Source organism: Gracilinanus agilis, chromosome 1 (genome assembly GCF_016433145.1).
Source record: "Gracilinanus agilis isolate LMUSP501 chromosome 1, AgileGrace, whole genome shotgun sequence".
Taxonomy (NCBI): domain Eukaryota; kingdom Metazoa; phylum Chordata; class Mammalia; order Didelphimorphia; family Didelphidae; genus Gracilinanus; species Gracilinanus agilis.
The window spans coordinates 501119577-501145764 of NC_058130.1; the positions used below are offsets into that span (position 1 = coordinate 501119577).

General features: G+C 38.2%; 1 protein-coding gene and 1 pseudogene across 1 annotated transcript in view; one reads left to right on the forward strand and one right to left on the reverse strand.

Moving 5' to 3' along the window:
* Positions 1-17322: 17322 nt before the first annotated feature.
* On the reverse strand, positions 17323-18108 carry LOC123253358 (annotated as a pseudogene).
* A 2705-nt stretch (positions 18109-20813) lies between these two features.
* PPP1R42 (protein phosphatase 1 regulatory subunit 42) overlaps positions 20814-26188 on the forward strand; it is a 42485-nt gene continuing 37110 nt past the window's right edge. The window contains exons 1-2 of the mRNA XM_044657977.1: positions 20814-20950; positions 24034-24200. Coding sequence (XP_044513912.1) covers positions 20822-20950; positions 24034-24200 — 296 coding nt within the window. The 5' untranslated portion in view covers positions 20814-20821. The remainder of the gene's footprint in view (positions 20951-24033; positions 24201-26188) is intronic.

Consider the following 26188-nt stretch of genomic DNA (forward strand, 5'->3'; position numbering starts at 1 on the left):
TGAATAAATCTAGTATCTGGTAGTAAGAGCATCATAGAATTTTAGACCATATATATAAAAACTACTGTATTTGTTTATTGAAATTTGATACAGTATACTTTTTTTTACTCCATGTGGAATGGAAATTAGGATAGTGGAAAGAATGTGCTTTTTTTTGGTTAACCCTTACCTTCTTCTTTGAATCAGCACTAATATGTAATTGGTTCCAAGGCAGAAGAGCAGTAAGGGCAAGGCAATGAGAGTTAAGTAACCTGCCCAAAGCCAGAACTGAACCCAGGATCTCCCATCTCTAGGCCTGGCTCCCAATCTACTCAGTTACCTAACTGCCCCCAAAATGCTACTTTTTAATATCAAAGATCTGAGTTTGAATCCTGACTTTCCAGTCATCTGGTATGACTGGGCAAGTCACCTGATATTTCTCTGAAATTCTTGTTTTTTTCATCTACAAAATAAGGAAGTTGGACTTGACCTCCTAAGAATCCCTTCCACCTCTAAATCTATGATTCTTTTTTCCAGATTTTTTTTTTGTAACTGTCCATAAAGACTTTTTATCAGAATTCATGGAGCTATTTTGACATTACTTAAAAATGTTAGGAATAAGAACCAAAGTATACAACATATACACCTTGAAATGAAGGTCCTTTTGTGAGTCATCATTTTTTGTTTGGTAAATAAATTCTGACACCAAACACAATATAGTGCAATTATGCGAACAAAGTCAAAGATTATTTTTACAAATTCAGTACATCTAGCTAATATTTTTCATTTTAAGCATTCATTGAATTGCACAGTAGAATAATAAACTCAATAGTGCTGCAGCCACTTGAAAATAAACACAACAGAACAAGAGCACAAGTACTTCATGGTAAGATGTTTTTAGAAGGGTTAATACCATATAGGTTCAGTTTCCAAAAATTTGTGTAGATGATGAGGTACAGATGTACCAGTCACGTTTACAGTAAGAATTCATTTATTTTACTAATGTCTGCACTGTATCGATATGTAGATGAATAAACTGAACTGAATACAGATTGGTTTAGTTTTCAAGGGTTTGTTTTTTTTCTATACTCCTGTATTGTTCTGATCAAAAGGAAATGACTTGTTTCTTTTGGAGATGAAGTGTAAGAAATGACAAAGCTCATATTTTTGCTCACCTTCGAGATGTAAAATTATTTCAGTAGGAGATCATTTTATTCAGCTTTGTCATGAAGTAATTGTCATTCACTATACTTTCCTGTCAATTCTGACATTATTTGCAAAATGCCACTTAAAAAATGTAAAGCCTAAGAATCAAGAAAACAGTATATATAGCTATAGATTTAATATTAGAAGATTAACTTGTGAATGTTCCCCTCCAGAAAATGAACTAAGATATAATCTATATATTTTGCTAGATGATGCTTTCTATGATATGGGAGGGGAGTGAGAGGCTGAATAAAATAAAATTTTTAAAAAAGAAAAAAAAATTTTAAACTGCAAGTTCTTAAGTTTCAGCATATTTTCAACATGAGAGCTATATAAAGTATTGCCAGAAACTAAATATTTCATGTTAAAGTCATACCAATTATGAATTAATGACAAATTTTAAAATTCCAGATGACTCCTTCTGAGCTAGCCAATTTATCTCAAAAATTATAAACTTCTATCATAGCTTCCTCCCCCCACACCTGCCCCCTTTAAACTCTTACTTGCATCATAGTATCAATTCTACGACAGAATACTGGTAAGAACTAGGCAAACTGGAGTAAGTGACTTGTCAAGGGCCACACAGCTAAAAAGTATCTGAGGACATATTTGAACACAGGCCCTCCCAAATCCAGGCCTGGTGCCCTATTCACTGTGCTACCTAACAGCCCCTAATTCTAAACTTATATAAAATTTATTATTTAAAATTTTTATATTTTTTAAAGACATTTGTTTGGTATGACCCTTTTAGATGATTTTATTAATAAGTATGGTACTTGAAGACAGCTAGCCAAGCCAAAATTTTTAGTGAATTTGTGAGCATATTGATAGATTTAAGCTGACCTCAGAAATCAAAATATAAAATAGGGAGCTATATTGCTTTAGGGAAAATTTAGGAGGAAACAGCTAAAATCATAGCTTGATAGCTAGCAGAAGTGATTAATTGCCTTTCCACCATGTGGAATTTTTTGATGCCAGAACGTATGGAGCTGCCTTGCAAATTAGAGAGTCCCCTATGTCAATGTTCATATTTTCTTTGGACTCTACTGAGCTTTCTAATGACTGAATGAACAAGGTATTGTGCCTTGGAGGCACATTTTGATGAGCCACAGTTGTACTTTCCTCTTCATAATTAAAAGCTATAAACAAAGAACTGTGTAGTCTAGGCTAACTATATTTGGGCCCTGATATTAGGCTTTGGGAGATCTGAAATACCTGTTATAAAATTTTGAATATTTGTTACAATGAAGAGTAATTGAAAACATTCTCTGGAACATGGCAACTGATGAGAGCTCATCTCCAAATAAATTTTAAGATAATTCATTTTTTATGCCATTGAAACTTAATAATATATAACCATCTCCAGTGGCTTTTCTACAATCACTAATAGGAAATTCATGCTATTTTTATGTAACTTGTATTCAACTCCTTTGCAATTTGTATTTAATTTCCTGTGTAAATTTCTGGTTTGTTTTGGACTATTAAGATCTGTTTTAAGATCAATAGCATAAGTTAAAGAACAAAATTACTCTGCAATCTTCTATCTAGGAGTACACCATGTTGAATAATTATCACCATCTGAATTTTCTCTAGCAAGAAGAAAATTGTATTCACTTAAAAATAAATACCAATACTTAAAAGAAATCATTTTTATCACAGTTATTAAGACAATAGAGCAGGAAATCTTAGTCCAGCATCTGTGAACTTGTTTTTTTAATACTGGGATAACTATTTAAATAGAATTGACATTTGTAATCCTTTGTGTTTAATGCAATTAAAAACATTCTGATAAGGAATACACCAGACTACCAGATAGGTCCATGTCACAAGGTTAAGATCCCCTGCCATCGTAAAGAGTCAAAGTTTATCATATGTTATGCAACAATTAAGAAACAGATTAGTTCTAGAATCAGAGCTCATTGAAGTAGACAGACAAGATAAGAGCTCAAGATACTTTATGAACACATATAACATACTTGACTTACTAACGATTAAAACAAATGAAGTTATATTTAGCCAAAATAACAAGGTCTTTACCATAACTGGAACAATAATTTCCAATAATCTTCACTCGTTCACTGAAAACATCGTTGAAATATTAAACATTGTAGTTTAGAATTATCAGGTTCTTCTACCTTAACTCCTTTATAATAAAGTGTCAATGAAAACTGATCCGAGACTAAACATTATTGGCTACTTCTAAACATTCCTCTAAACATTCTTAGAATTCTAGAGAGTTGTTGCCTAGTGTGTCCCGGAAGACTGGATGAACTTGCCCAAGGTCACAGGGCTGATTAATGTCAGACTTGAATGAATAGCCTTTCTGACTTCTGACTTCAGGTCTTCTGTTTATGCCATGCTGCCTCTTAACAAGAAATAGAAATTTTATTATATGTTTCTTAAGAAAAATTTTTGTATTAATTTTACAAAAGAAAAAGTTTCTATAAATGTTTCTTCAGGTAGGCACTTTTTAAAAAGGAAATTATGAATGGCAATTTTATTTTCAATCAGAGCATTTAGCACATATCACTACTTCATCTAGGATTTTGCCTAGGAAAATAAGTTTCCATTGGAATAAGACATAAAAGTATGTCTTCATAAAGTCCTTGATAAAAAAGTATTTGATTGTTTTTAAATTTATATACAAATACCCATATATAATAGCATCAATCTCCTAGGGCAGTGTTGGCAAAAGTTTTCAAGTTCACATGCCCAAACTGCAACTTTAAGCTACCCCATTATCCCAGAGAGCGGAGGGAGGAAGTGCTCACTTTGAGTAGCTAGTCAGAGGGGGGGCATGCAAAAAATGTCCTTGGGCGCTACTATCCACTCACCATGGCTGCATAACAACACCGTCCTAGAGTGTTTGTGAGGATAAAAAAATGTGAAAAAATAAGTTCAGGCTGACTAATTATTCTTCATGATCAACCATATACTAAGCATATCAGCCAAAGGTTTTGTCCATATCTCAGGACTTAAGTCTTGCACCTTTCCAGGAGACCACAATGCTTCTCAGGAACATAGTTAAATCAATGTTTATTGGATTCAGGTTGAACTGAAATGAATGTAATTCTTCTCAGTTGCTATGATTATTATGGTTAAGTAAATCTTGTGTTAACTGCAGATTGACCTAAAATTATCATATTTTGTTCCAGTATTGAGCCTGGAGTTTCTGCTAGGTGATCTCCCTGAGTCAGGCCCATCCAAAAACCAGAGAGTTGATTTGTCTCCTCAAAATGCAAACTCTTCAACAGAGAATCTGGCAGGTCCCTGGAGTGCCTGGAATCTTCCAGGAGAGCTCTATCCTCTCCCCACCCTCATTAAAGCACCCTTTATAACAAAACAAAAAAAAAAAGTGTAGTCAAGCAAAATGCATCGATATATTGGTCATGTCTGAAATTATCTCCCACTCTTCACTTCTAGACCAAAAATTCTATGCCAAAAGATGAGGAACATTATTGTATCATCACTTACAATATGGATCACTGCTTTGATCGTAGTTCTTGTCTATCAAAATTGTTTTCTTTTACATTTTTGTGGTCCTTATTGAAATTGTTCTGATTCTGTTCATTTCATTTGGCATATTAAATGAGTTTTCTTAAGTTTTATCTACTAAAGATTTAAAATATGTTTTAACTAAAAGTTGAGGGAAAACCTAAAGGTATCTCCCCCAAGTATCTTAATCATAACAAGCTATTTTTCCCTAAAATATTTTGTTTTTAAGGGTCTTTCTGGAGACACTTCAATCTTCTGTTGGGATATAAAACTCAGTGCTGCATGTTATACCCTAAACCTAGGATAACTTGACATTTTTCTATATAACTGCTGACCTTAGCAAAACGGCACTCATGGGCAACAATTTTATTCCTTTTTCAACTTTGTTTTATGGATCATTCAAATGAAAACTTTCTCCATGTCTCCACTGAAGAATCACTCCTGTTAAAAATGGCAAGAGTCGACAAATCCACTTTTGTGACATTTTATCAAATAAAGTTCCCTGAATAAAAAAAAAAAAAGATTTATCTACTAAATTGTAGACCAAAGAGCATCTTTATTATTGAGTTACCACATGAGGCATATCACAAATGCAAGCCCTCAACTCAAACATTCAAATTGTGATCTTACTGATATGAAAATTTCTTCCAGTGATGCATATCAAAACCCATTCATGTCCACCCACCTGCCCATTCTTTGAGACTCTTGTCCATATTCTCCTATATGTTTGCCTATGAAACAAAGCCATTATGGCAACAAAAATCAACAATGGGACCAAGAACTGAAGCTATATCTCCCCTTCCCATTAAATTATAAATTTATCATATGCAATAATAAACTGAGTCTCTCTACTAGTAGAGAGACTCAGTTTATTATTGCATATACTCTCTACTATAAAATAGTAGAGAGACTCAGTTTATTGCATGTATTATCAATTACTATATTGGCGTCCCAATATAGTAATTGATAATACATGCATAATCCAGGTCAAATTGCTTGCCAGCTCTGGAGTGGGGGAGGGAAGAAGAGAGGGAGACAATTTGGATCATATAACTTCAGAAAACTTATGTGGAAATTTAATAAAATAAAAAATAATAAAAATAAAATATCTCATTTGATCCTCCAAAAATAACTACCATACCAACATAGCACAAAGCTCTAGCAGATCCTATTAGGCTAAGAAAGGCTTTTAAGTACAGGCTTTCCTCTCTAAATTCAGAAATCCTGATCACCAGAGAGGGGACAAATAACTGGGGATTCTTTCCAGCCACAATAATTCACAATGACCATGAACTTTGCTAGGCACCCACCCATTTTGAAGCACTGAAGTCAGATGGAGCTCAAGTGCTTAAGACAGCCTTAGGCAATTTGTCAGCAAATATCTGTAGTCTAGCTATATGTATACAAATCATTTAAGATAAATTTCTAACACTGCATTGATAATTCAAGTTGTGATAAGATCTTTAGAAATATCCTTTCCAAAAAAAACATCGTTGGAAAAAGAATTTCTCAGTAAGTTTATGTAGCATTCTTCAAATACACATGTCCAGTATTTATGGTAATTTCAGTACAGTTTGTCATTTTTCCTAATATTGTACAGAATAATCTATTATAGTCTGCCAAATTTTTGTCACACTGGAGAATAAGCAGATGATTTCTTAACAGACTGTGTCCCAAAAGGCAGGAATCATATTTCATCTCATGATGAGCAAATATTTTCTCTCAAGCTTGCCTCATTTTTTTTTAGCTAAATTAGTAACTTAAGCCTCTCTAAACACCTGCGATCATGGAGAGGTCGTTGTGTCTAAGAAAGATCCAAGTCCAAAATTAATTTCCAAAGTATAATCATAGAACTTTAGAAGCAAAATAGACCTTAAATATCATCTAGTCCAAACCCTACATTTTATGGATGAGGAAGCTGAAATTCAGACAAACTTAATTACTGCCTTTGGAACCCAAGACTCCAGATTCATAATCTAGTATTGATATAAAAAAAAAGTGAAATCTTTCTGATAAGTCCTCCTAAAAAACCTGAATTTCAATGTAACTTTGATGGACCCATAATCTCATTGGTGGAAGCACCATCTCCTCCAAAGTGATCTACAGATCATAACTCCTCTGTGTCTCCTCCTTCTATGAAATTCTTATTTCTTTCCATAAATCCACAGTGCAGGGTATATCCAGTTCCTTTTACTATTTTAGAGATACAAATGAACCACTTGGACTGTGTATTCTTATTTTCACTACATGAATGATCACTTCTTTTATTGGTCATACATGTCCTTTGGTATCATTTCATTCTTTTGCAACATGTAGGGATTTCTTAATGCCTTGATTTGAGTTTAGCTCAATATATCCTATAGAGTATAGATTCATTGTATATATTATCTCCATTTTTATTTAAACCCTTACCATCCATCTTGGAGTCAATACTGTGTATTAGCTCCAAGGCAGAAGAGTAGTAAGGGTGGGCAATGGGGATCAAGTGACTTGCCTAGGGTCACACAGCTGGGAAGTGTCTGAGGACAGATTTGAACCTAGAACCTCCTGTCTGTAGGCCTGACTCTCAATCCACTGAGCTACCCAGCTGCCCCATATTATCTCCATTTTGAAAGACATCCTGGTCAGAGAAACACACACCTGTGAGGACCTTAAATAGCTCTTCAGGAAGGCCCAGAGGGACTCCCTGGATGAGCCATGAAGACACTCCTTGGGTTTATCTCTTCCAGACTTGAAACCTTTAAGCTTCGAATGATAGCTCGGGAAGGCTATCTGCCCATCCAGTCTTCTTGTGTGCTGGGCATCACTTAAGTTTCCTCTCATCCCCATCACACACACACACACACACACACACACTTTCTTGAGACTTGATCCATCTCAAGCTGGGACAGTGATGCCCCTCATCAGCCTAAAATAGTTATAGAAGATGAGATCTTCATCCCTCATCACCCCAAAAGGGATTTGGGGTCCAAATTGTTTGAGATGGGAATGAAGAGAGAAGGCAGTCCTGGCTGGGTTAACCAGTGCCTGAGGGCCCTGGTGAATGTCTTTTGTATTGATTAGGGAGAACATCCCCAGACCAATGAGCCCTAAACTGTAATAGGCCTTTTCCCTTAGGGAGGGAGCACACTCTTCCACAGGAAGGATAAGAGCACACACTTATTCCTAAAATGAGAGGAGCCCACAGAGTGCATTGCCTCAGATACACACACAAAATCAACTTATTTTATTTCATCTTTATCATTTATTTCAACAAAGAAGCCTCTCACCCCTCAAAAAAGGTTATTTTACATTTTCTTAGTTTAAAAAACGCACACATATATACAAACTGTTTAATTATAAAAAACAGTTCTTCGGGGCAGCGGGGTGGCTCAGTGGATTGAGAACCAGGCCTAGAGACAGGAGGTCCTAGGTTCAAATTTAACCTAAGACACTTCCCAGCTGTGTGAACCTGGGTAAGTCACCTAACTCCTCTTGCCTAGCTCTTACCACTCTTCTGCTGAAGAAAAGGATTTTGACAGAGTGGAGATGGAATGCTGATGAAGCAAGAGTGACAGTCAGTGGCAATTAGAAGGTTGGGGGAAGCGAGGACTTCTGGGAGAAGGAATGACTGGGGGAGTTCAGTTTTGAACCCTGGACTGAGAGCAGCTCCAAAGCCAACCTCAGGATTGAATCGCCATCATTTCCAGAGGATTCCCCAATCTTTACCAGTGCCCATATTGACTATAAAGTGGCCTTGTTTATAGGTATCTGGAGACCTGAGTGGACTGACAGGACATTCAGCTGCCCAAGAGGATGTTATCCTGCGGGGCAGACTGTGTCAGTCCCAAAGAGAGAAACATCTTCCTCTGTGCCTGCCACATCTAAAACCCATTTGTATCTCTGTATTAATAGATTAGATTAGCCAACAATAGGAAGTCAAGAAGATTGAGACAGCTTCCAGGCTGGTCCTTTTGGCTGTTGGCCAAAGCTGAGACGAGTCTAAATTTCTGGCCTGTTTAATTTAAAAGTTGGGGAAGAAGATGGAAGAGGGTAGTCACAGGGTGGTTGAGGCCTGTGTGCATCTGAAGAACCAGTAAGGGAGTAGAACAGAGCCATCTTGGAAGAAGTTTTCTCGTCAGTGCTGATCAGCCCAGCAACCACAGCAGCCAATCAGAACAAAACTAGTTCTCAGGCAGCCAAGATCTTAAAGTCATAGACTTAAACACATTTTTTGCTTTGGGCAAGAGGTTTTCAAGAAGCAAAACGAAGAGAAAGCTGTTAGTAGCCATGGATTACCTGGCTCTTATGGGACAATTCTTATATATGTGTTATACATTTTTCTTTATAATGATACCAGACTATATTTATTTATTTTTAAATCTCTATGATAGTTTAAAATGGTTAGAGATCTGAATAGACAGGGTTATTTCTTACATTCCAGGGGTGCTAGGGGTGATTTTTCCCATAATACAGTTTTATTATGCTTTAAGAAAGTGTGTGAGGGGAGGAGCTGGGTAGCTCAGTGGATTGAGAGCCAGGCCTAGAGACGGGAGGTCCTGGGTTCAAATCTGACCTCAGACACTTCCCAGCTGTGTGTCACTGGGCAAGTCACTTAACCCCCATTGCCTAGCCCTTACCACTCTTCTGCCTTGGAGCCAATACACAGTATTAACTTCAAGATGGAAGGTAAGGGTTTACAAAAATAAAATAAAATAAAATAAAGTGTGTGAGGATGATACTGGGGAAAAAAGCAGAGGACAGTGACATGGCAATAATTATGTTGGCAATAAAAGAAGAGATTTCCCAATTAAAGCAAATGGTTAAACAACTAACTGAGGAAAGGGATAATAACAAAATAAATAACAAACAAATAGAGAATCCAAAAACAGATAATGTAGCAGAGGAGGGAAAGAAAGATAAGGCTGAGGGGGCAATACCAATTCTGCCATTGAGAGATCACACAAGTCTCCAAGGAGATCAAGGCATCATATATATTAAAACACGTAGACCATTTTCAGCTAGAGACCTCATTGAAAGCCTGGAAAAAGGGATGCCATCCTGGTTCTCCGAGCCTGTCCATTGTATAAAGGAGTTCAAAGGAGCAATTTGTTTGTACGATCTCACCTTCGAGGACACAGAAATTCTTCTTTCAGAATTATTTTCCAAGAGGGAAAAAGAGCAGTTTATTGGGGAGACTAGAAACAACCCAAATTTGACATCATGGCCAAAGGAAGGGACAGACTTGGAATTATCTATCCAACAGAATTTAATTTATCTGAGAAGGGCCAGGGAAGATCTAATTGAGGCAATGAAAATTTTTTCAGAAAGGGCTGATTCCTGGGGTCAGTTTGAAAAATTAAGACAAGAGTAGGAGGAACATCCATCAAAGTTTCTCGAAAGAGTTATTAAGTTGCAGAAGATGTGCTAGGGTTTGTGGATCTTAATAAGCAAAATCTCTAGCATATAAGGATACAATTTGTGAAAGGGAATAGCACACCAATTAAAGCCTACTTTAAACTCCATTGCCCAGATTGGGAATCGCTAGGTCAGGAAGATTTAAGGAATAGTTACATACATTTTTACAGGACATAAGGAAAATTTAAATGAAAAACATGAGATAATAAAGGAGCTTAAAACACACCTAAAAGAGGCAAATAGCACAATTAAACAAGAGATTTGATGAGATAAAAAATTTAGCAACTCTGCAAGCATACAAACCCACCAGGGATTTTACACGAAATAGGCAGAGAAGCAATTTACCAAGGTGTTTCTTATGTGGCAAATTAGGACACAGTTAGAAATTGCAATCTGAAAAAACAATTAGACTTAACGAATAAGAAGAAATCATGGAACAACAACAACAAACAAAATACTACACAGTGTTGTAATCATAATTGCAAAAGTTCCATGCACATGCCAGACTTGGACACAATCAATGCAGAAATTCATTCAAAAGGGTGAGAAACCAAATTATCTGTCCATAGTTTTAGGGGCTGCAAGAAACACTCAGTTGTGAAGCCATGTACTAGATCTAGCAGAAATAAATAATGATGGGAATGGAAATGGAAAAAATGAGGTTGAGGAAAAATGCATTGACATAGAATTAGTGGGTGCAAAAAAAGAAACTCAAAACTAAAGAACAGGAGGATGAGGAAGTGCAAATGCAAACTGATGTTGAGGAAATCAGGTGTAAGATTTTTGGAACAGTGGGAAAAAATACAAAGAAAGAAGAAGAGAATGGAGATATTGTTGATGAAATTAGAGCACATACATTTGTTAGTAAACAATGATTTAGCTAGCAAAAAATACAAAGAAGCAGTTTCTGGTAGTAGTGAACTGAAGGATTTCTCAGCACAAAACGAAAGTAACAAAACAGAAGGGGAAAACTATACTTTGGGTACTGAAAGTATAGGACAAAAGGAAATAGAAATAGCAAAAGCAAATGATTCACAAATCTTATGGTGCTCTAGGGAATTTAAAGCAAAAACTGCAACTGAATTGGAGGAAGCAATAGCTAAACAAACAGTAGAATGGACCAATGGGGTGGAACAATCAATATCTCCAAATATTCAAATGAACAGACCTCCTGGAAACATACTAATAGGGATGATACTCCAAAGGGGCATATCAATGACATACTAACTAAATCAACATTGAGCCCTAATGTCAAGGAGTTCAATCCAGTAACATCTGTAGGAATAATGTCAGTATTCCAATCTCCCCAAGGCTCCATACTCATGCCATCCCATTGCAGTTGCAGGTGGGTTGCAGAATGAAGGCTTACAAAAAGATATAGAAGTAGCTGATAAATATCACATAGCAGCAGAAGAGAGAGCTTGGGAGCTGGGAAACATAAAATGGCAAGCTGCAGAGTTCAATCCTTCAGAAACTCTGTGATCTGTGAACAGATCAACCAGCATCATAATTTCCCCAGGTTCCTGGACTCCTTCAACTCCTTCAATCCCAATGCTGAAACCAAACCCTAATGAAATGTATAGTCCCCAATACCTCTCCTATATATCTCAGGTTCACATGAGGCCAGTCATGTAAGCTCCTCAGATTGACCGGTCAGCAGGGTATATACTGGAAAGCTAAAGATTCCTTGCAACTCCAATGTTCAGACATGAATTGTGAAAATAAGTAATGGAAGTACCAGGGATGTTACAACAAAATCTAAATGGTTGTGGGTACACACACTGGGTTGTAGGAGAGACAGGACCAGGATAGATCAGAGTTCACTGGGTTAACACAGGAATGGCAGTTGGTCTCAACTGTCACCCGGCTCTCCCTACGTCAGAGACTTTGAGACCAACAGGCAAGGTAAAAGTTTTAATGGTTTTAATTATGTACAACTAAAATAAAGGTGGGAAAGGGATTTCTATACTTAAAACCTAAAGGGCAAAACCACAAGGCAAAGGGAGGACTTCTCTACTCTAATCTTAGTGATCTAGCAGACAGGGCCAAAGGAGCAGTAATGGAGTCTCTGGGAAGCTGCATCAGACCTGGTTCCAGCCAGGGTTTGACCAGCACAGCTATGGGCTGAGGGTGGCTTTGGGGTTTCTCAATGTTATCCACAGATGATCAGGATGCCAAAAGCTTAGGTGGTCCAAGATATCCAAGAAGAAAGAGTGTGCTTGAGATGCTGTCCACCAGATCCCAAACTTCTCCTCTTCTTGGTACTTCTCTGTAGGTCTTGTCCTCTTGCTGAGAAGCCACCACCACTCAGGATCCCAGGGAAATCAGGATGCATGGTATCCTTTACTCTGAGATCTCCCAGGGCTAACAACAGTTTGTGCCCACCACTAATGGAGTCTCTCTCAGGGTACAAGCCACTCCTTCCTGCTCCTTCATTCCATCTTGGAATTCTCCAACTCCAGCTGTTCCTGCTAGATGAACCTTAATTCTTAATTAATTACTAACTTATCTTCCTCACAACAGAACGCAAATACAGAAGATGAATGGGATATAAATAAGATTGAGTTAGTAAGACAAGAGATTGGCACATCTCCTGAAACAACAAAATTGCATGTGGATATTGATCCAAATGAACCAGCCAAGATATTGTAAAGATTTTTAGACTTGTTATATGTTAAGAACTTAGAATCAATCATCTGTAAAAGTTCCAATGTCAAAATTACAAATCCTCACACTGACAAAGAAGATCAAAGTAAGAACATACATGAAGAAAACAGTATTCAAAATAGAAATCCATCAAAAACAATAGAATCAAATCAAAGAGAGATAAAGAAACTTTAACAGAAAATCAGCTACAGAAACAAAGTAGATTGGTCCATTTGAAGTATTACCGACTACACCAAGTTCAATAAAAGTTGCAGGAAAGAATGCTTGGATCCACTGTTCCCATGTAAAAATTGAAAAATCTTACACCAATACAGAAGATCAAAATAGAAACAAACATAATAAAAATGTGCTGAGAATAAAATTCAACAAGTAACAGTAGAAATAGATCAAAATGAATTCTTTCAAGAAGAGGATGATCCCAACTGTCAATCATAAGACAACAGATAAGACAATAGACAACAGTCAAGAATATTCAGGAAAGGGGATGAAAGGATGCAAAAGAGAAGAATTATCAGCCCAGAGGAAAAGAAAAGAAAGAACAAAAGCAACAAGACAGGAAAACTTTGAACACTTAACAGAGACAGTAAAATCTCTCTGAACTTTGTAAATATTGTATATAAAAAGTGGACAGACAGAAAACAGGAACTGATGTAAGATAAACTGCGGCATTAGCAAAAACACATTAATTTCATTTTAGAGACACACAACACTTACATAACTTGCAAGTAAGAAGAGAAACTTCAGGCAACATGTATAAAAAGAGGAGATCTGGAGAAGATGTATTTCATGCAACACCACACAAAAAGACACATACACAATTCACAAACTGATATGATTTTTGACCTCATGTAGATAAACAAGAGTCTATATTTGCAACAATGCAAAATATGTAAATAAATAGCTAGATGCATAAGGTCTTAAATAGAAAAGCAATAAGTATTCTGTTTGACTAACATCAAGGAATAGGCAATTGAATCATTGTTTATATGTTCTTGTACATAATTCGCTGTGTAAGGATTGAATTTTGTGGAGAGGAGATGGAACCAAAGGGAGGAGACAGTTGCTGACAGTTGAGACAGCAGGGGATGCTGGGAATTTCTCCCAGGAGGAGGGAGAAAGAGGGGTCTTCGGGCTGAGGGCTAGAAGGAGTGAAGAGGGAGAAAACCTAGCTCTGATCGGGTCCAGAGTCCTTCCTGAGGATCTTGCTCTTGGAAATTGAAACCCTGATTCCCTGATCACAGCCATTACAAGACAACTCATCCTTTGAAACTACAACCATCCAGTCAACTAAAATTTTGGACTCCACTGAGAGCAATCTCTTAAGACTCCCTTACTCATTACCTGTCCTTGCTGAGAGACCCTTCTCAGTCAAAAACTTGCAATTATAGGAAAGGATAGAAATAGAAATAGAAGGGGAAGGGGGGAGAAGCTTAGGAGTTGGAACTGCATAGGTTCCTGCCTAAGTGATGGACCCCATAGGTGTAGAGAGCCATAAACAAGCAATTTGATCTGTAATTCTTATCAGATCCAACTATAACTGATGATTATAACCAATTTTAACTTCTTTCATTATTCAAAGTTTTCCTGTCTAAAAAATCATGTTATTTTGAAGAAAAGGGGGATATGTCGGGAGCTATTAAGAGAAATTAGAATCTCAAGTAGATATTTTTATCTGGACCCGCTCAAAAGATCAATACAGACCAGCAGAGCCGTGTATTATCTTTCCGCCCCTATTTACGGGACGAGACAGGTGTGGGATATCTAAGATAAAAATCTGAGATTCCTCTTTTGATTCCTTTCATAATTCTCACCTTCCTTCAAAATACATTATAGTCTTATTGAAAAAGCTTTGGGCTCTCAGCACTCCAGCAGGAGGGGGGTTAACTCTGTTCCCCTTTGCCCAAGAACACAGATGGCTGGTACAGCCAAGGTCAAACCCTTGGCAGGGCATTTTGCCCAGAATTAAAGTAAAATAATGAGGCTCAAAAAATTGTTTAATACCATCAAGGCCGAGAAACTGACGGGGCTTTCCGACCTAACTGAGATGTCCCAGGCTCCACTTAAAGATAACACATGTAGTTGATAGTTTAGCATAGGTTTTTGTCTACGCCTTGGAGGCTTCTAAGGCTTTTGTTTTGACTATAGTAAAAATCTTGCTCTCTGTAACTGTGGGACACTTTCTTGGCTTTTGGGGGAAGGGGATCTTTAATTTCCTTTATAATAAAGTGGCTACTTCAGTATTTCTTGAAGTACAATGAGCTAACAAGTCAATCTGTTTCATTCTTTGCGTCCAACCACCCAGGCCACTCAGATTAGTCTCTGGTTATAGAGTATCGATCTCTATACATAGGATTAGTGAAGAGGGCACCCCCAAAATCCCTCTGCCCTTCACCCCTTTCCTCAATAACTGATTTGTGTATAATAAAAGCCATTTAGCAGCCAGATAGCATTCTTGAGTGCCTGAGAGACAACAAGGGAGAAGGGAACCCAGCTTGGACTGGCAGCCTCCATCTTTGAGCCAGACCATTTGCTATGCAGTTAGTTGACCTCAGAGGAGACTCAAGTGAACCCCATCCTTATTCAGGATCAGATTGGAGTACCACCTACCTCCTCTTGTAGCTAAGCCTTGCCCTCAACACTTGAGGGGCACCATGACCATCTAGGTTACCCAGTTTGTGGGTGACACTCCCTTTAAATCTCCCAGTGTTTTGGCCTCAGGGGAGTTGCGAGGAGAGAATCACCACACAGACCCTCTCTCTCTCTCTCTCACTCTCCCTTCTACCAACATCCATTACTTGGTCCCTTTTATTATTACATCTATAAATATTATAAATATTTGTAACATAGGTTTAGCAATTATAGCTAGATATTTGTGAACAGCATAACATAGTTTGTAGATAATGTATATAGAACACGAATAGGGTAGCTTAGAAAAGTTAGCATAATATCTTGTAACAGGTTAGCCTTAAGGTTAAAAGTTACTGTAGTAAATTCATAAGTTGATAGATTGGTTAGTGATAGGATTTAAAATGTATTAGCAAAACAGTTTTTCTTTAAGGAAGTTCTTTGTTAGCATCAGCTGAAAGTTGTGTTAATGGAAGTTTATAGTTGAATTATTTTGGTATAGTGCTAAGATTTGGTATACATTTGTATTAGTGAGGATGGTAATATTAATAGTAGGTTTATTGATCTGTTTGTGTTGCAATATTTGTTTTTATTTTCTGTAATTATTTTGTAAACCTCAAAATTCCCTTACCCATACCTTTCCTAGAAAATCTCTTAGAGTAGGTAGAGATTTAGCATAGCATAGCATAGTGTAGGAAAGAGTTTTTTATTATTTTGGGGGGAGTAGATAGAAAAAAGCATAGGTTAACACAGTGATAAGTATTAAGATTCATGTCATATGACCTTGGTAAGGTCATTAACATGAAAGGGGACAAATGAAGGAAAGGATTTTGACACAGAGTGGAGATTGTAAGAGCAAGAGTGTGAGAAAAGAATTTTCTGCACAGAATGTTGCATGCTGGGGAGCATGAGCCAGGAGCGGCAGTTGGAAACAGCAGGGAATTCTGGGAGAGATTCCTGAAGCTAGGGGCTTTTGGTTTTGAGAGCTCGAGGTGGAAGGAAGGAGACAAGCTTGCTCAAGACAACCCCAGAGCCAACCTGAGCGTCTTCCTGAACTGGAGTGAATTCTAAGAGCCTGTTTCTCTGTCAGTAGCCATTGCCACTACCAAGACGAAGATCTCTTGATCATTTGGGGAGTCAGGACTCTGACTGGAAGCAGACCCCCAAATCTCCCCATCCTCACTTTGCCTTACTGAAACAAGATTGAGACAGCTTCCAGGCTGGTCCTTTTGGCTGTTGGCCAAAGCTGAGAGGAGCCTGCATTTCTCTCTGTGACTTTTGCTTAGGGAACTTCTGTTTGACCTCTTTCTTTATTTCATCCCTTGTTATCCTATCCTAAATAAATGGTTGTTGATTACAAGTTAGCAGTCAGATAATTGAAGAAGAAGGTAGTAGAGGCTTAAGAACAAAAGTTTTATTTGGAGGGGAAACCTTTCTTCTGACTTAGGTTAAACTAAACCCCAAGTGGTGGGATACTGGTTTCCTTCTGGTAGGGGTGTGTTCAAAAAGGACATTGGGGAAGGTTAGATTGAGCAAAAGTTCCTAACCTACAGACAATTTCCATTCCTTCAATGTTCCTTAATCTGATTCATACCTCTGCATTTTCCTCTACCATCACCATATTCAGTTAGGCAAAGAGGGCAGCCGTTAGTCCTCTGGCCTGAGGGGGCGTGGGGGGGGGCGGGGAAATACCCTTGGGGCTTGGTTCACTAGCACAAACCAACTAACTATTATAACCTCATCCCAAGGGTTTCCCTTTCTCCATTTTAACACTGCCTTGTAACCAATACATAGTATTGATTCTAAGATGGAAAGTAAATGTTTTAAATAAAAAACAAAACACAGTTCTTGCACGTCTCCCACCTCCTTTGACTGCTACAGGCCACCCCTCAAAGCATCTGCTTCTTCTATTTGGAACTGGCAGACAGCAACTAGGCAAGCTACTGTTTCAGGTCAAGTTGAAGTTCTTGGGATGAAGAAGGAAGCTATGATGACAAAGACAGGGAACAAGGTGTTGGAGAAGATGGAGAAGGTCGTGGCTCCTTTCGTCTTTCTCTTTCCCAAACATCTTCCTGGTGTTGGTCTCGGAAACTTTCGGAGGCACCTCTAAGGAAATGGCGTCCTCCCTCTTCTGGGCTACTTTGTGTTTCAGAACAAAGGACGTTCTTGTACGCAAAAGCTACCAGGGAGGTGCTGGCCAGGGTCAGCTGTAGAAGATGCTGTAGAAGATGCTGTAGAAGATAGCAGACTACAAAAGGTCAATGTGCCATAGTTGCCAATAGAGCCAGATGGGGATGGCCAGCAGGATGAAGGTAGAAGAGCACCGAGGACTTGGCCAACAGGTTGCGGTTATGGCTCCATAGAACTCTGGGCCTGGAATCAAGAACATTCAAGTTGAAATCCAAATGGAGCCTCCATCACTTACTAGTTATGTGATCATGGGCAAGTCACTTAATCCTATATACCTCTGTTTTCTCATCTGTAAAATGAACTGGTGAAGGAAATGACAAACTGCTCCACTATCTTTGGCAAGAAAATTCCAAACGGGGTCAAGAGGTGTCCGACATGACTGAAAAAGAGACTTAACGGCAGTGGAAAGAGCTCTAAATTGTTGAGACATTCAATTTGTCATTTATAAACAAGGACTCTGGGGTCCTGGGCCCCGGGATCCTGGCTCGGACACTCCGTGGGCCTCCGTTTCTTCATCCGGACAATGACAAAGTGCTTCGAAAACCTCATAGCTACATTCCTGGGCGTTCCTAGCCGCGAGCAGAGAGCGAGAATCCCGCCGGTTAGCCGCCGATCCCCTCCTCCCCCTCACCCCCTTCCACCCTCCCCCAGCCTCGAGAGACCTCTGGGACACGGAGCCCCGAGGCGTGAGAGCGGGACACAAACATCCAGGCACCGCGATATCCGCTCAGGCCCGGCGAGACCTCTGGCTGCAGGTTAGCGTCCTGTCTCCATGGCGACTCGCCGGACCTATGGTCTGTAAGGGAAAAAGCAAACACAAACCTATTTTGTGAGCCTCCAAGGTCTTCTGGTCCAGGACGGAAGAAGCGTCTTCAAGGAAGCTTTTGTCTAGACGGAAAAGAAGTGAAGCCTCCAGCGAAAGGGAGCCTCTAGCGAAGACAAGATGGTTAGAGCTGAGGGGGCGGGTGTTGGGGGAGGGGCCGGACCGAGGATCTGGGGCCTTGTGGTTCAGGAGAGAGATAAAAGGGGTACTTGTTCGCACACACATCGCCAGGACTCTGACCCTCCCTCTGCTCCCCAAACCCGCGGAAACTAGGGAAGGAGGTGCCCAGGAAAGAGCCAGGGAGACCCGGCTTCAAGTCCAGGCCAGGCCCCTAACTTGCTTGGTAGCTTTGGGCCAAGAAAATTTGTACACCCGCGCCGGGCCTTAGTTTCCTCATCTGTAAAGTGAGGGGTTTGAACACTCGGTGAACTACCTGTATGCCACTAGCAGATCCATCAATGAGAAACTCTGAAAAGTGCCCTATTGATGAGAAAGTTCACCATATGTTTTATAACCTTTAATGAGTTCTTCCCCTTAAAAAGAGAGCCTTTCCAGGGTTTGCTGTACTAAAGGCCTCACAAATTAGAGCCAGATTTATTTTCTAGGATTCAACACAAACATTTTGCTTTAAAAATCCTCATAGGTCTACAATGTGGATATTATCTGAAAAGATTTGTTCATAATTGTACTTCACTGGGGTTAAATTTGGCATTCTAATTATTCTAATGATATGGGTGATATCTAGGTGGGTTTATTAAACAGATTTTATATATATAATGTATATACATATGTACACATACATATATGTTTCTAGGCCATATGTGAAATGTTTATTTTCTGTTCTGAACTCTGTTTCACAGTGTTTATTGAACCAAGTTGAGTTTCATTCTAGAAAACACCATAACTTGAGATCACAAATTGACCTCTATAGATTCAGCTAATGAATATTCCAGGTCCCTATTTCTTCTGTGATAACAAGGACTGGAATATGTTACACAACTGTAACCTATATATTTTGTTACAGTTTTAGTAAGAATATTATAAAGTACTTAAGGAAACCATATAGGATCCTCATTACCTAAATAGCCATTCTTCTTGGGTGGTTGACAGCAACTGGTTTTCTCAAAAATTAATGCACATCTGGATATCCTATCTAAAAAAACTTTTCATCATTAGCTTTTCCATATTAAGCAGACTTTATCTGTTCCAAGTAACACAATGAATATAATTCAAAATATCTACTGCTTAATCTATACTTTCATACTATGTAAAATTCATGATTTCAGAGACAGCAAGGTATCTCAATGGATAGAGAGCCAAGGCCTGGAGGCAAGAAGTCCTGGGTTCAATTCTTGCCTCAGGTACTTGCTAGCTGTGTGACCCTGGACAAGTCACTTAACACTCCATTCCCCACCCTCACCCTCACTCCCATTGTCTGGCTCCTACATATTTTCTGCCGTGGAACCTAAACTCAAATTTTAAGAAGATAGGGGACTTTATTAGTAGTATTTTAATTTACAATTTCATTGGTGTGTGTATACCTCACATAGAGTATAGATTAAATAAAGGAACCAGGGATTTAATGAAAAGGGTATTTATTAGATTGTGTTAGAAGCCCTAATCTAGGCTATAGTCTCAGCCATACCACTTACAATTTAGAGTTGGATGTTAAAAGTCAGCTAATCTACTCCCCTTATTTTATACTTTATTGAAAATGAGACCTTTCTAGAAAGATGAAGTAATTTACCTAAAGTTAATTAGGGAATAAGTAGCAGAGCTAGATTTTGAACTGTGTCCTTTGACTTCAGATCCAAAACACTTTTCAGGATATCTTTATTAGTTGTGTGACTTTAGGCATGTCACTTTTGTGATAGTTTCCCAATCCATAAAACTGTGCTTACATTCAGTAGCTGTGTTACTTAGCCCAACTCTAGGGTATGATGAGACTTAAATGAGATAATATGTTAAATTGTTTTATAAATTAAAGCAACATACAAAAGCAGTTGGATTATTCTAATCCCCCTTATAAGATAAAAATGTGGCAAAATGGACCTCATTTTTCTCAAGCCAAAAATAAAAACAGGGGAGTTGTTCCAAATAGATATTTTAAAGATCCTATTCACCACACTAAAATTAAAATGAATATTGTTCTCATATTATATTAGATGATGCAGGTTAAAGAAAACTAGATTTTAAAAGTGATAATCTTTTTTTATTTTTTCCTCCAACAGTATAAATATTGGCATATAAATTTTATTGAAAGAAATATTAAAGAGTATGTAAACATTAAATTTGCTTATGATTGCTTTATTAAATACCATAGTAATATTGTTTTTTTCTTTAAGTTTTAGGCAACCAGTTATAAGAAAAATTTCAAATTCCTTTTTTGAAATGATATCAAATTAATTATACCTTGGAATTGAACTTTACGGAGAAATTATGGTTCGACTCACATTGGATCTAGTTGCCAAGAACGTCAACCAAAGAAATCGTAAAGAGGAGAGCATTACACAGTTCTTGAAGAAAATAACTCACCTAAACTTTTCAAATAGAAACATAGATCTAATTGTAAGAACTCTGTTTTTTTTTTACATGAAGTAGAAGTCTCCCTTTTGATGTATCCAGTGTAGGATTTAAGAATTGTTGTTATAGGTCACATTTTTTTAAATTACTGTATCTACATAAATGAATTAACAATTTCCTGTTTTATTTTTTGAAATGATAAAACATTTAATTGGTATAGAAATTAAAAATAAAGCATGGAAGTAACAATATCCACATTTCTGACTGAGCATGGTATAATATCCTCCTACTCTCCCCTGCCAAAAAAGTACTTTGGAACTCAAATTCTTCCAGGCTTATAAATGGAATAGTAAAGGTATGAATACAAACTCTCTAGGCAGACTGTACTATATAGGAAGGGCACCAGTAGCTGATGATTTCAATAAAGGGCCTGGTCTAGAATTATCTGCTTCCCTTATTGCTTACCCTGTGTTCATTATTTTCAGCCAGTTGGGTTGCATGTCTCATTGCAGGCCCTGGCTTGGCTCAGTTCATGCATTTTTCCTTCTAGTTCCCCATTTTTCCTTAGATAGGCTATCTTACCCATTTGTTAGGTTTTGTAGTCATAACAATGACTTTTATTCTTTATCTCAGTAAGAAGAATCTTCCCCTGGATGTTGTCATGTTGCCCCTAAAAGGTGAAAAAACAAGCTCCCTCCATTACTACTAATCCCTATCTCCTTCCCACACCGACCCTCCAAACTGTACAGCAGGCTTCTTCCCTCTTTCTGGAGCTGGAGTCTTCACCTACTGATAAGAACGAAGGAGCACTGGTTCTGGAGGGAGAGACCTAGAACTATTACATAATCTGTTATTTCTTACCTTTTTGACCTTGGATGAGTCATTTAAAACCTCTCCACTTTATGGGTTTGGACTAGATGGCCTCTTGGAGTCCCTCCTAACTCTAATATCAGATTTTACATTCATGTTCAGGAATCAGGGATTTGGGATATCAAGTCCAAAGGTCAAATTAGATCAAAGTCCACAGCTCTGCAGAGATTTCAGTTTGAAACTAAGGTGCTTTTTGAAATTTTTGTTCTTTGTCTGCTTCTGTTCCTCTTTGGATCTGGCCAATCCTGAGCCTATAGGTACATAATTGACAAATGTAGAGGCCTAGAGAGTGTTCCATTGGTTGAGGAGCAGAGGTCCAAAGGCCACTTGTACTTTCTTACAGAAACTGGAGGAAAAAAAACCATCCTCTTTTTCCCACTCATATTGAAAAATGAGTGTCGACATTATTCCATTTAGCTATTGGTTTTTTTTTTTATTTCTCAGGTTATTCCTAGTGCAGAATCATCCTTGCCTCCCTAAAATAGTTACTGCTGAGTCATTTACACAAAATAAGCAAATGCAGCAAATGGCTAGTGGGCAGGAAAGGACAGTCTCCCAGGAAATAATATATTGCATTTTAGATTGTAAAACCTTTCAGTTTACAGTCCAAATTTATTAAAATTATTACAGACATATTTGTAAAGAAATCTTTTTTTAAATCTACATGGTAATGTCTATAAAAGTATTCTATTTGTTGACAAAGTGAATTGAAAATAAATAATACTTACCTGGGCCTCAGTGTTTATCTCTGAAACCTTTTGTTGTTGAGTTGCAACTGACTCTTCATGACCCTATTTGGGCTTTTCTTGGCAAAGAAACTGGAATGACTGGCCATTTCTTTCTCTAGCTCATTTTCTAGGGAGGAAACTGAGGCAAACAGTTAAGTGGCTTGCCCAAGATCACACATCAAGCGTCTGAGGCTAGATTTGAACTCAGGAAAAGGGGGTCTTATGGACTCCAGGTCTGGGCTCTATCTCTACTATAGCAGATTTTATAAGCTTTAATATTCTAAGATTTAGAGTAGAGGTATCATACTTGTGGACAAGTTTGGGAAAACACCAGAGTCCACAAAACTCCCAAATAATTGGGAAATATTTAACAAAATAAATAAAAATACAACATATATAATGTTAATTTATGGTTTTCTAAGGCTAAGTTCCATTCCTATTTGAGTTTGCCATCATTGATTTAGAGCAATGATGTTAAAGATGTCTAAATTGAGTGGCTTGGCCATACATAAAAATATCCTGATATCCAATCCTTTTGCATATAATTTAATTGAGGTATGTTTAAAGAATAGGTTGGATTGGTTAAATCATGATCTGAAGACATTACCATGTATTTAAGGGTTTTAGATTTTCTCAGTGTTTCTGCCTTTTTTACTAAATGCTTCTAGGTTTCTAAAATGCTGTTTAATATAGCCAAGGACAACCTTTTGCAAGGTGCCAAAAGGTATATATGAGATAATTTTTGGTTGGATTGGGTTGCTAGTTTTACAGCCCTACAGAATTTTAAAGAATGGGAATTTTGTCTTTGGCTCTGACCTAGTTGCCCTTCTCTACCCTCTCCTCTTCCTGCCTTCTCAGACATCCAATGTCCTCAATGGGACCTCAACACAGATATGCTTCATCCCCAAATACCTTATTCTCCCAAATCACAACATCCATTTTCCTTATTAAAACCTCTTTCCCCTCCAAAATTGCCATTACTTCCCCTGAGAAACTCTGAAGAGGAAGGCAAGACATACTTCCAGAAGAAACAGAACTTAAAATGTGTGAGTAGTGTTGGTGCTAAGAAAATCTAGTTTAACATATACAATAGGGGCAGCTGGGTAGCTCAGTGGATTGAGAGCCAGGCCTGGAGACGGGAGGTCCTAGGTTCAAATCTGGCCTCAGACACTTCCCAGCCATGTGACACTGGGCAAGTCACTTGACCCCCATTGCCTACCCTTACCACTCTTCTGCCTTGGAGCCAATACACAGTATTGACTCCAAGATGGAAGGTACGGGTTTAAAAAAACAAACAAACATATATAATATATAAGCTTAATGATAATGTTTCAATATGTTATAGTCTGTTTTAAAAACTAACTTGAATGTGCTTCTGGATGAAAGATATGGTAGAAATCTTTAAAATGAGTAAGTACTCTATTTTTAAAAATACTTTAAACATTTAAAGTATTTTTAAAGATTTAAATAAAGAACTTTTTAAATAAAATTTCTGATCACGGAAAATCTAAATTTTTTTTTCTCTTTTAGGAAGACCTCTCTGTGTGCAAAAACCTCAATGTTTTATATTTGTATGATAACAACATTAGCCAAATCGATAATTTGAGTTTTGCAACAAATCTTACACATCTATATCTACAGAACAACAGCATATCATGTATGGAGAACCTCAGATCATTGAGGAAACTTGAGAAATTGTAAGTACTGATTTTGTTCTCTTACTGCAAATTTCCATTTATGTATGTATAGTGACTTGAAACAGTTAATAGAATTTCCCCAATTCCTAAACATACATCTAAGGCAGTGATGGCAAACCTATGGCACGGGTGCCAAAGATGGCATGCAGAGCACTCTCTGTGGGCATGCGGCCACCTTCCCCCCCCCTCCACAAGTTCCTTACTAGAAAGTTGGAGGGACTTGGGCAGAGCTGCCCCCCTCCCCTCTCCACTATGCCTGATGACAATTTTTCACATCCCCCGCCCCTCTGCCCAGCAGTCAATGGAAGAGCTTCCTCCCTCCCCCATGTGGGGTAAGTGAGGGGGGGAGGAGCACATCTAGCTCTTGGGAGTGGCACATGGTCTCTAAATGGTTCACCATCACTAGACTAAGTAGCTCACAACTTTTATATGGTTCTAAAGTCTGCAAATTAGATGCAGCATGAGATAGAGTCATCCTTGGAGTCTGAGGTTTGAATTTTGCCTCTGATTTAAGTGTATGACCCTAGGCGATTCACTTAACCTCTCAGTCCTTTAAACATCTTTCTAAAACTTTAAGTTTTATTCCTCTCCATTTCAGTGGAGGAAATGCCTTCCCCTAGTTGTCATCTGTCATGTGTTGACCCTAAATGACAAAAAAGCAAACTCCCTTGGTTACTGGCTCTTAACCTGCACTGAAAATAGTTTTTTGTACCCAGGAATTCACTATACTAATGAAATAACAGGTTCTACTTGATATTTCTATCATTGTCTGAGGGTTGGAGGCACTTTACCTCTTTTACCTCCTTCAATTTTATGAGCTATGTGTTACTATCTTCATTTTATATAAACAAAGAAACTAAAACCCAAAAGAATAATATGATTTGCCGAGAGTCATCTGGCCAGTTAATGTTACTGTGGGATTTGAACCTTGCCTGATCTTTCAAACTCCCAATTCCAGAACACTCTCCTTTATGTCGCACTGCCATTATGAATCTGCTTACTTACATGGTGAGAAGTTCAACAAGCATAATATGACATCAAAGACATGCACAAACCTTCCTCTAATAGTTCCTTGTAATGTGCAGGTAACCCTGGGTACTGGAAGCCTATGCCATTGGAACACCAGCTCTGGCAGGTTTTACCATATGCTAAAATGGGTTCATGACTCAGGAATAGACTATTTCTGGAGATACTACATCGGGAAGGAGATACTCTGCACCAGTAGGCTAGCCGCTAAATGACATTACTTGGCTAGGGAAACCTGATAGCTGTTTGCTTCAGTAAATTAATCTGTAAAATGAGGTGGAGAAGGAAATGGCAAACAACATTAATATCTTTACCAAGAAAACCCCAAAAGGGGGCTCAAAAGAGTCAGATACAACTGAAAACAACTAAACGGCATTATGTTCCAGGCATTGTGCTAATTATTGGTGATAGAAAGAATGGCAAAACATAATCCCTCTTCTCAAGGAACTCACAATGTAATGGGGAAGATGATATCCAGGCAACTATGTACCAACAAAATAGATATAGTCAGGAAAAATTGGAAATAATCCCTCCAGTAAGAGGAAAGACATTGAAAGGGAGCAGGAAAAGCTGCTTGCAGAAGGTAGGATTTTAGCTGAGATCTGAAGGAATCTCAAGAAGTCGGAAGGGAAAGCATTCCATTCAAGAGAGAATGGAGGTACTGACTGTCTTGTGCAAGGCTCAGTAAGGACAATTCCTGAATTACAGAGTTGGAGAGACCTAAGTGGCCTCTTCCTATTCTGCTTCCTCTGATCTCCAACTACTCTCAGACATATTGAAGTGCAGGGGCAATGTCAAAATGGCCAAAGGGGGATGGACAGACCAGGAGAAATCCAAGAATCCCACAGGTTTTTAATTATCTATAGGCATAAACATGTTTCTTGAGGGGAGGCGTTCTCTGCACCCAGTAAACTCCAGTGTCTTCCTATTACCTACAAGGTCAAAAGTGGAAGCCTCTGTTG